At 44.8% G+C, this 12,107-nt stretch overlaps 1 protein-coding gene across 1 annotated transcript in view; it reads left to right on the top strand.

Moving 5' to 3' along the window:
• Nucleotides 1-810: 810 nt before the first annotated feature.
• The window catches only part of LOC117205042 (hemicentin-1-like), a 99,691-nt gene continuing 88,394 nt past the window's right edge, over nucleotides 811-12,107 (top strand). The window contains 2 exon segments of the mRNA XM_033443086.1: nucleotides 811-1,240; nucleotides 5,207-5,423. Coding sequence (XP_033298977.1) covers nucleotides 5,306-5,423 — 118 coding nt within the window. The 5' untranslated portion in view covers nucleotides 811-1,240; nucleotides 5,207-5,305.

Below are 12,107 nucleotides of genomic sequence, written 5' to 3'. Positions count from 1 at the left end.
GTATACGTAAACGTATTCGGATGACTTTTTTTTCGAGAAAGAAAGTTCTCGCTTCTAATTCGCAGCCCCATTAAGTCTGATCAGCGCGATGCAATCAATATCGGTTAATTAATTACCGCGCGAAAGAGCCACAGTATCGAGTCTCAGGCTCATTAATATTGACTTTGTAGCATCCCGCGCTCGTATATCGCGCGCTTTTTCGACGTTCTTGCCCGGAACGGTGAATGGAAAAGCACGTTTTCCCAATCTGCCCGTGTCTTGGCTATCCCGTCATCCCCTCTCCGTGTCCAGTCCTCTCGTCTGACTCTCGCTCACGGTCTTCTCTTTATCTCTGGAACGGAGGTTGCGAGCTCGCACGAAGATTATCGAGCTTGCACGAAGCGGGGGTGTTGGAAAAGTGGGTTGTGTGGGTACAGGTCTGGACGTACGCTAGAGACTTGCCGGGCGAAGGGGGTGGTGGTTGGAGAGATGGGGTGGAGAGACGGAGTGGGAAGGGGGTGAAGAACGGGGAGAGCGGCGGTAGGGTGAGTTTGGGGCGCAGGTTGGAACGAGAATGGTATCCGTGCGCGAAAGCTCATTGGCAGCATCCAGTGTCATCGCGGAGCTCGAGACGCGCGCTTCGTTTTTCGCGAGGGAGGTTTCAACGTTTCCTTCGATCGGTCTATTCGACGTATCGCGATTACGAACTCGGTCCGCGTCCCACCGTTTGGGTACAAACTCATCGACTATCGGGCTCTTGGTCGTTTCCTTTTCGAATGCCTGCCACGAGTCGATATATTATTTTCGCTTAAAGGTAAAGGTTAAGGTGATCGTTAGATTTTTTGTTTACGTGGATGCCGATCGTTGCAAGTGAACGCGCGATGTCCAAGTTTGTTGGTCCTTGGTGAAGTTTTTCACGTTATCGGGAAGACGACGGAACAAAGTTGTGGACGAAATCATCGCGAGGATCGATGGAAGTAGTGCGCGAGGGTACGACAGGAACTCGAAAACGGCAGGGAATAGAGATGTCGATCGGAGTTTCGAGTGACTGAGTAACGCGAGCAAGTGGCCTTCGGACAACCGATGACAGCAGATAGTAGCACGTGTTCCCGGCGTACTTTGGCCAGGACTTGAATTCACCCTGAGAGAATTTCTTCAAGACGATGTTGTGAAAAGTGTGCAAACAGCCGTGCAACGCTCGGAATATAAATAACGTGGCTCCGTTGGGAAAGAAAGTCGAAGGATTACCACCGTAACCCGGGTAAGCCGACGTTTAGTTTCTCCGAAACATTCTGCGAGGCCGTTGTTCCCGCTATAATTTCCTCGTGGAACGTCGAGCGACGGTTTATCGAACGATAAATTTGCCCGCGGCTCCGTAGCTTATATTACAAATTCCATTCCCGATAACGCATCGATTTGACTGCAGAAATGTTTAGTAAAATCGACAAGGTAAACGAGGAAGATTCACGATAACGTGCCGGCTGACCTGTATTTCATATTATCCCACCGTGTAGCTGCCGCTGGATACGACGCGATCGTCGAATCAGAGGCGAACCTGTTATTTATTCCGATCAAAGCGACACAATAAAAAGATCAAAGATATCTACATCGGATTGCGCGCAACCTTTCCCTCCGATCGTGAACCAAATGAAACCAACTATGTACTCGCTTTAGCATGATGCGTGCGACACCACATCCTTCCAGAGGCTATACGTATAGTTCGTTAAAATCGAACCCCGTATTTCTGATAATTTTTGAATCCCTTCGATTTCTCGTCGCCGGAGGCAGTTGGTCTTTCTTTTTTTTTTTTTTTTTTTTTTTTTGAAACGTTGACGAATGTCGACCATTTATCAGTACTGCGCTGGATCCTTGTCAACGAGCAGGACAGAAACGATATCGCGAATTACGCTTGCTCGATTTTATTTCTATTTTTGTTTGCGTCGATTGCGCAGCGTGGGTGTTGCCAATGAACGCAGTGAGAGATTCGTCGGTCGCTGGTCGATAAAAAATAATACGTTTCGGTCGGCGATGCGCGAAGCGACAATCATCGTACCACTTGTTCGTCGTTCGTCGAATCGCTCGGATACCTACGTTTCCCCCGACTTTCTCTTTGTCCGCTATCTATCGGAATGGCCCTGCTCGGGCACAGATTTCGTGAAAAATATAAGACGATCCTTTAACGATATCGTTACGTAATACGCGCTTCGCTTCGCGTCTACATCTTTCCTCGTTCATGTTTTCTCCCAACAACGTTACTCGTTACGTTGTCGGTACAAAATTGCAACTAATTTCTCTTTTGCTTGTCACGAGTCGAGGTTGAGGTTACGCAAACTTCGCGTCTATGTAAAAGTATTAATAAAGCAAGTTTGTCGAATACGCGTTTTGCACGACGTAAGTATGAGCATGGTAAGAACGGAGCACAAAATTGCACGGGAAAGAAGTTTGACTCTTAAAACGGGGTCTCTTCGGGAATGGCTTTATGGTGGCAAACTTGGAGAATGGAGTGCGCTTGATGAACGAAAGTACAAGTAACTGCCTATTTTAAACTTCCGAAATATGCTGCGTTGCACGGTTCTCGTCGTACAACCAAGGTTCACCCAAAGAAAAACGCAGTATGTAGTCTATATGTACTCGAGCGAATTAAGCTCTCCATTATAATTTACGATAGTTCGCATAGACCTCGCCCTCGCTAAATCGTCATAAACAACTGACCGAGTTGTTTACGAATAATTTCTATAGTATTCCTTTGACGTCGAAAACACTGGCGACGCGACAACAGCTTCGACGACTCTTTCGAACGTTAATTTCTCAGCTTTCGCAAAACTCCCTCGTTAAGTCGAGTCGGACGCTTCGTTAGAAAACGAGAACCGATCGTTAGGAGGGCGAAGTCCAGCGCTGTCGGTTTTTCTTGAGATTTTCTAAACGAGATTAAAGACAAATTCGTTACGTTCGCGCTCCTAAATCGAAACGTTTCTTTTGGATCGGCCCCGAGAAAATTAGCCCCGCCTTAAAGGCGTTAACTCGGATAATCGTCGCCTCTTTGACGTCGCATCGACGAACCTTCAGAAATTCTACAGCATCTATTCTACGACTTCTTTTTCGTATTCGAGCTCGACAGTGGTCACTTAACAGCTTTGCGAAGAGACGTAAATTATTATTCAAGCGATTGAACGACGCGACATATCGTAGTCACGATCGAACGCGAAACGATATCTGGGAAAGAAGTTTACGAAAAGAAGAGGTAGCGTGTTTCTCGAGAAAGTTCGAGCTGGAATCGTAACACGAATCAAGTGGACAATAAAGTCTCCCTATTTTGTCGAACATGCATTTCCAGTGGACAGATCCCGAGTCACGTATTTGGTGTACGATAGTTCAGCTCGGAAGTAGAGAGAAGTAACTTCGTGCGTCCGATGTGGAACACATCAGAAAGACAACTCCTCTTTCCGTTGGTGATACCAACACAGCCACGTTTCTCTTCTCTTACGTTTCCCCGAAGCATCCCGGGAGAAAGGGTGGACGAGTAAAAAGTACTTACAAAGTGTCGTAGACAGTGAACGTGTTCCGTAATGTCGGCCAAACGATGGCGGTAGCAACAGCAGCAGCGGCAGCAACGGCAGCAGTACACCGATAATGCCGATCACGGAAATCGAATTCGAGCCGACACACCGGTTGTTCGTCGTCCTTCCCGTTTCGTTGGCGAACGCGTGCCACGATTTAAACTATCGCTTCGTAAATCATAAACTCGAGTGTTTCAGAAATTCTCCAACCGTTTACGATCTATTTGCTCGCGAATATGTTTACGTAGCTTTAAATCTCGATCGCGTGGGTGAGCGTCGTTCAAAGCGTCCGCAGCTCATAGCTCGATATTACCTTCTGCGTGGTGGCTCTCTTTATACGATCGTTCGTGTGGCAACATATCGGCGATAAAACCAATCTTTATAAACTAGTGTCGGTATCGATCTAGATCTCCTTTTCGCCAGAAAGAATCGCGGTAAGCGCAATTTTTGCTCTTCCAAGCAACCGACTAAAGGGGGAAAAATTGATTCAGTCAAAGGAAAGGCGTGAAAGATAAAAAAGAAAAAAATAGAAATCGCTTATTATTTGGTATCATCTTCGAATGTGATTTCAACGAATAGTGCCAACGGCGCGAAGTGACGATGTTATATGCACGTACGATGTGCGTTAGTTGCGATACCACTTCGAAGGAAGAACGAAGTTATTCGAACGAACTGTGTTATTCGATCGCGGAAGATGATAAACGTGGGAGGAAAAGGAGTTTCGTTTACTAGCAACATTCTCAGAGTCAAACGGAGCACGAGCATCGTTACCGACAGAAGTTCTAGCTACGATTTCAGATCGTCAAAAATAGTCCAATGGGATATTCCATTCGCATTTACCGAGCAAACACGAAAACGGTCAACGTTGAATCAGATAACGATCTGGAAGAAGTCGACGACTAAAAACGAATCTTTGATCAAATCTTCCAACGTCGATGATGAGAAGCAGTCGGTGGTTAACCAGCCGGAAGAAATTCAATTCGATTATTTTCTTCGTTGCCACGTTCCGATTCTCATCGAAATCGCGTCGGTAACCGCGTCGTTATTAATTTCAACAGCGTTTTAGATCTCTGGCTTTAAGGCCGATGTATAATTTATACTACACGACACGGATCGTCACGCGACGTTAACGTCGCGTATTAATCGCTGACGAATAGTGCGAACGGTCTCGTTTAGGCTGAATGCACACAAACGACGTTTTACAGCGCGATTCCACTGCGATCATACGTCTTTCTTTGTTTTCCCATTAAAAGAGACAGTTTCAGCTAAAAACAACGAAGACAGACATATGACGCAGCGAGGACACAGCGATAAAAGGTCGTTCGTCTGCATCGGGCCTTAAAACGCATGTTTCAATGTCCTGTCGTGCCGATGGTTGCCATGCCATACCGGTGCCGTTGCGCTATGTACCAATCCTAGCTTGTTACTCATGAGAATGTTTATCGGAATTCTATCGTGCCGATTGTTTCAGCCGATCTACTTCTCGATAAAAGTCGCGCTGTAAAAAAGCGACGACACGTCACTGACCCGATTCCTATCTGTAACCTGGAAAGAGAACGATTATCTTTCTGTAAAAAGTATCTATTCTCTCGCGTTAGTCGAGATCGTCGTAAAGACCAATCTCCGTCGACTGGCAACGTCTAAATAACTTTATGGTATTTTGTTGATAGACAAGAGCGTCTGAGATCCCGCGAGCCTCGCTCGAAGTACAAGACGTAAACGTCGTTAGGATGGTTCGAGGGTGAAATTGTCAAGAGACGCTCATCAGTATGCTGTGGATATTGATCGCAGTGACGTGCATCGAGCTATCGACCTTTGCCAACGCACAGTCGAAAAAAACTACGTCCATGCAAGAAGATGCGAACAACACCGAACCAGATCATCCGAGTAAGTACTTTTCTTACTCTTCTTTAGTTTTATTTCGAGTTGTTTTGCGTCCGGAACACATAAAACGGGAACGTCGGCTGTCGAGTAAACGTATCGTTGCCACTTTAAAGAAAACCACGGTACTTGATTCGTAAATGTGTACCCGTATTTTCGATTTGCCAAACGAAACTCCGAAATAATGCTTACAATGTCTCTCTTATACGTGTACCGACATATATACGTACGTACCACTCTCGTGCAGCAAGAAAAACAATTTGTTAAAATGGTTGCATGAACGTGCTTCGGCTGGACGATGTTCTCTTCTACTCATCGTGCCACTGCATCGTGGCAAACGAACAGAGGGTACGTTACCGGGGAATAGAGAAACTACTCGCACAAATTACAGCGTGAAACTTTTTCTCTAATTTATTTGCGCATTTCCGTACAGCCGGCAAGGTATCAAAATTAATGTGTAATGGATACGTATCTCGAGACTGAATCCACCGGAACTCCTCATATCCACAACTTTTTCCGATACGCGTGTGAAATCGTTGGCTTCGCTCGGCCAGCAAAATGTGTTTTCTCCAAAACGATCGAGTATATCGTAGGCGACGAAAATTGGGAGGATTAGGTTTAGATTCACAGAGACTCTCGTCGATCCTTGTAAGGCAAACGTTAAGGTTCTGCGATCGTGAGAGGAGCAAGGAGAAAGCACGTGGTAAGAGGGCCGCTGAATTGTGAGAGTTTGCAACGGGGATTTAACAGATTAGTCAGGGTCTATAGAGCGTGCACTTTATAAGTCCTGGATGAAACCAAACTAATTAGATATGTATGGTCGGAGCGTCGCTGTGGGACATATAATTAATGCGGTGCACCGGCTAAATGAGAAATTAATTACGATATGGAAATCAGAAGGATCCCACGGCCTGGTTTACCATCGTTACCTGGGGACTAGAGTCCCCACGGATCTACGTTTCTTTGACCCGGACGCACGTGCGGAACGTGAGCTGCAACGAGGCACGTGTTACCAGAATAGGACGATGCACATGTGCCGGGTAAAACTGTGATTCCACTCTTCTCGTTGAGAGGATACAGTTCGTCGATCGCGGAACCTACCGTCACGTCGCGTCGGGACGACTTCGACTCGCTTTCGTGCCACCTCCCAAACACGATCGCCCTTTACCTCCGACACGAGCGTGGGCGTACTGCCTTCTCCAGTCGACGAGATACTCGACTACTCGCCCGTCCCCTCTAGCCGCTAGTTGCTCCGCGATGCTCGATAGTAACCGCGTCTCGAAAAGAGGTTTCGACCAAAACGCGTTTCCCTAGATGGTTAAATATTAGGGTTAAGAGTTAAGGATCGAGTTAACTCTGTCGTTGAACCGAGGCCAACGAAACTACACAGTTTGCTCTACACCCTACACGATCTACGAGCCGGTTTCCATGAACTTGCTCCCTGTTAATCTCGTTGAAAACCGAAACCCACGGACATTCGCGTCTGTCCGGGATTAGTTTCCGAAATTTGGATTTCCGTTGGTTGGACAATGGCTTTGCCTGTCTAACTCCTACCTCGGAAAACAGCGAGCATCGATTCGATACATTAGCGCACGCTATTTAAACAATGCCCCTGTTGCCGGGGAATCTACATAGATAGGAAGATGCCTCCGATAATTAGAATATTCTGAAAGGTTGGTCGAGATGAATTTCTCGGTTATCCGTAGCCTCGTTGATTAACAAAGACCCAAAGTGTGTTGGTAGATTTTATAAAACGAACTTTGAGCCAATTAAACGAAGCACTCCGGATATTAACGAATTGGAAAGAACGTTTTCTCGTCGGTCCGAGCGTCGGGAAATTTTATCGCTTCATCGACGAACCGATTAAATTTCCCCGTGTTTCTTCCTCTTTCTGCTCGGACATCTTACTTTTCAAACAGTAATTCGCAAGGAAGGCTCGGTTTCTCCAAGGCTTGAATTTTGTTTATCGACAAGTATCGGTGCAACGTGTACAACGAACGATTCGGAACGTTGTAACTTGTCGGCTATCCTTTGGAAAAGAGTGTGAGCGAGGCACCGAACGTGTCGGTTCCTCAACAGCGTCCTTTGATTTCTAAAATTTCCGCGTCGGTATTGGCTACGCTAACGAGTTTACGAGTTTACTAAAGTATTTTCTTTAGTGGACTCAACAAAGAATTCTAGGATCTGAGAGACTTTTTAGTAGACTCGGGTATATTGGAACGCAATCTGCTTCCATGGTTATTGGATTTCAGTCTTCGCAAACAAACGAGAGTAACGCGTAAATTCGAGGCATGAGTGCGCGGTTAAAAATCGATTCCGGGATAAATATATCGAAGCAGCGATCGAAATTTTCCATGTAATCTACCAGCAGAGGATAAAAGCTCGTTTCCTCGCGTAAAACATTGTTTCTCTTAACCTTTTTAAACAGATAAAAAGAGCAACGGGGAAAGTAACGCGGACCGACGCATTTAAAGGTCTTACACTTTGTCCCTGGAACGCTTAGACGAGAGATGGTAGAAAAATCTACGGTAAATATACCTTTAAGTATCCTTTCAAAGGGTGGAGGGTGCTCGTTCGCCGAGAAGAGTTCGGTGCAAGGGGGGGAAAAAAAGTAGCGAAATATCGCGGAAAAATTACCTTCCCAAAGGGACGCCCAAATAGAGAGAGTTTAGATAAAAATTTCCTACGTTTGTCACGGTCCTTCCTAATTAAAGGTTCCGAGATTAATGCCGGTAATTTTCCACCGCCCCGGGCAATCGATACCTTCTCGCTAGGACGTTCAGCAACGAATCTCCGTCCGATTTTCTAATGCCCATTTTCCAACTATTAGAAATTGATCGCGCATGGAACACATATTTTTATGTATATCTTCGGACACGACTCTCAAGTACCTTTGTAAAGATGCGCGTTAATTTAGCAAATTTTGACGTCGCGGCAGAAGACGTTGCAGATTCGAATTTGCTGGTCTAGGTTTTTAGAAGAAACGAGCGATATATCAGTTGGCGAGATTTTAAACCATTATGGAGTGTGTTCGGCGAACTACGTACTCATTTCGGATATAAGCTGCTTTCAGCCACGAGCGCCTCTTCTTGCTAGCGCGGAGGCAGCGTATCGCGAGACTCAGCTGGTTACACGAAACAACGATCAAGCCGCTCTAACGAGTGTTTAAACTAAGCTTGTTAACCATCGCGAACGAACAAGAAGCGTCCAAGTGAAACGAACGCGCGTACTACAGCCGTCGAAGCTTTACCCCCTCCAAAACCAGCTGTCATCCCTTCGAGTTTCTTTTACATCCGCGTTCGGTGCAAGTTCTTCGAACTTAACGCGCTACCGGAGGAAAACCTAAATTGAACGGGAGGTACTACTTTCGTTCGCGAACCGGATATTAACATGATATTCGAAACAGCCGCCCGTAACCCACTTAATCGAACGAAATTTGTCACTCGCTAAATTTTAATTTGTCCTCGTTAATTATCCTGTTGGCCATGTTAAAGGCAGCAAGTCGATAAGGGAGAACTGTCCCAAGAGCCGATATTTCGCTACAGCATGCTAAGCTTCTCTGCGACACGAACCTCGAAATGAACGTGAAATAATAATTACCTAATTACGTACTACTCACAGGGGTGTATTAAGAGGATTCCGCATTCTCACGGTACATGTAATCCCCGATGAAATTTACACGCGCCCTATCCACAGTATCGGACCGATGAGAACGACTTTCCGATCCTGCTTCGTACGAACAATTCGCTCTTCCTCTTCTTCCCCTCTCCTCCGCCCTCTCTCACTCTCTCTCTTTCTTTCCTTCTTTCTTTCTTACCGAACCGACAAAAGATTTGTACAAAAATTATACTGAATTTTTTACGCGTGCGAACGTTGTATCACAACCTATTCGTATGTCGAACAATATGGTCGTATCCTCTTATAACTAAAATCAAGCACTTAAGCCAGGATCGATGTACACCACTGACCCGGTTTCCCAGAAAATGTGTTGCACCGTAGCTAGATGAATTCGGCAAGATCGTTTCGTATGAAAAAGATCAATTTCCGTTTCTGCAAATCGTTCACGTGCCTTTCGTTTCTACGACAGCCTCGACGAAAGACGTTCAAAAGTTCGTTTCTCTTATTCCTTTCCTCTTTCTTTCTCCTTCTTCTTGTATTAATGCAAGCGTAACACGTGTGCGATTGGATGTTGGAGCAATGCCGGCGATGCAAGATCTTTCGATCGTAATCAAACGAAAACATGTACGCGCCACACATTTAGCTGTATCGATTTTCCTTGTATTGTTACCTCTAAGGGACATACATTGCTGAGTTTAATAATGTTTCATTAAAGGTTCCAAAGGAAGGATGATATTAAAACTTGCTCGCTATTAGAATTTCGGATTTAACCGCGACGCTGTGGCCGCGTTCTTTCTCTGGCTAATATTTTTCCCTTATTTTCAGAACAATTGCGTTTAAACGTAACGACCAATTTTTAAAACTGCAACGGAAATCTAACTATAATCAAAAGCCCACGAGCGAAATTTCGGTTTTATATATTGCGCGCGTGTTTTAAAAAGTAATTGTTTTTACCATTTGGAGGAAAAATTTGAACTTTAATTTCCATTGTACGTACTCTCTTCGAAGAACGATAATCACGCGGCGTATCTTTACGATTTCAAACAGGAAATTACGCGCAGCTGTATGGTTACGTTTTGTATAGGAACCGCACATCTGCGGTTGATATCACAAAATCCTTTGGTCAATGAAAAGCCGTTATTAAATAATGATTGTAATCATCAGCCACTAATATTACGCGAACATGCGTAAATAGAGTAAATATGTGCATAGCTGTCGGTCGCTCGATACGGTATCGAAATTATAATTCTAGTGTTTGTAGCGCAATAGACGTGGTGATTCTTTCTCTTTCGAAAACTGGTCAATTCATCGCAGAGGAGATTTCGTTTCATTTCGTTTCGTTTTATATTTTCTTGGTAACGTCGACCAACTTTACCATAGAACCAGCTGGAAACGTGGTTTGTAAGTTACGGCGCGCAAGTTACGCGTAACCAAAATGCGAATTCGAGAATAATGACGACGCAGTTGATCAAAGGAAGTAAACTAGTTAGTAATTAATCAAGTTGCACTCGTGAGCGAACCAAATATTCTAGGAGATTGGTTTTCTGCCGTCAGTTTTCGCATCCTGTATCTCGAATTTTCCAAATCGTGTTATCCTTACGTCCCTTATACTCCGTGCGTATGGTGTTCGTTAGCGCGGCCCAGTCAAAGCGTTCCTGACTTTGCGTATTGATAAAACTCGAAGCTTTTATTCGATATTTTTGGCGAAACGAGGTATCGTAATTTCTTTCGTTAACGTAGATTATCTTGGCATAGACGTTGCGCGAAATTTCCATAAACGCGCCATAATAACGAGAACACTGCCGTATTTCTACCGAAAGGCAAAACCGACCCGACTTAAAGTAAAACTTGTTACGCTATTGAAAACTTCGTTTTCCTTACGCTTCTCACTTTCTATATACTACGTCGAATACCAGTCATTTGCATCAACTGCGAATTCGCTGAAACGCGTATACCGACAGTTTTGCTCACGTTATCGTCCAAAATTCAAACAGCTTTCCAACTCTTGTTCTGTCACACGCTCTAATTGCTAATTTCGTTTTAAACGCTGTTATTCCAAACATACATAGCGGATTAACGCGTCCTATTTTTCCCATATCCACGCAACTTTTCATCCAAACGTACGTCCGTTTCGAATATTTCCAATTAACCTATGTTTCACGATAATTACGTTTCTTTCTACGTATCGTCAATTCGTTCGTTCACGCAACCGAATCTATCCATTCGCGTTCTCCGTTTGTTCCTATAACGTTTGAAAGTACGTACTTTACGGCAACGTACTTAGGCTTTGCCAACCCTCGTACCGAGGAACATGGGTCGTTGAATGAATTTTAAGCGGGCATTTATCCAATTTAGAATAATTAAAGCAAAAAGATCGAAAGCGGAATTTAACCTCGAGAAGGAAGGCTGGATGAGACGTAGGAGCTCGTAGCCGCGTTATAATATTATGTAGTTAACGTTTTCGCAAAGAAGCGCGCTTATCAGCCGTAAAACAAGACGCTTACAAAGTGGACCAGTTGAAAATGGTAGAAGAGAAAAGTGACGTAGGTTGACCGATGAATTCCCTCGAGGCGGTTGAAATTTTAATTAATCGGGAGTACAAGGAGCAAGACATTTTTCTAAATTTATCTTTGCTTCTTCTTTTATTCAACCAATTTCTTCGCGATTCTCCAGAATCAACACGATACTGGTAGCGTCGCGCCGATCTTAAAACGCGCCGCGATCGCACAACGCTTTGATTACGTTTATCCGACGTCTTCGCCGAAATTCGTTGCGCTTACGTCTCTTAATCGTAGATTAAATATCTTTGGTATTAGCGAATTTCTAGGAAACTCGTAAAAACACTCGTTCTCTCTTCTCCCCCTCCACTTTTATCTCGCATCGTTCCTTCTGCACCGGTCCTTTAAAAACGACATCGTCCATCGATAATCGATCTCAATTACGACGAGTCTGATGCTCGGAGAATCGAATCGGGCATCGAGAACGGTGAAGCAGCGTCGTCCGCTCCAAGGTATACCGGTTAACGACGTGGATGTCGACGTCGGGTCCGATAATCCGCAGTCAATTAGCACG

This window comes from Bombus bifarius, unplaced genomic scaffold (genome assembly GCF_011952205.1).
Source record: "Bombus bifarius isolate JDL3187 unplaced genomic scaffold, Bbif_JDL3187 scf7180000007986, whole genome shotgun sequence".
Classification (NCBI taxonomy): Eukaryota; Metazoa; Arthropoda; class Insecta; order Hymenoptera; family Apidae; genus Bombus; species Bombus bifarius.
The sequence above is the reverse complement of the archived record's forward strand: the minus strand, read 5'-3'. Positions and strand labels throughout refer to the sequence as shown.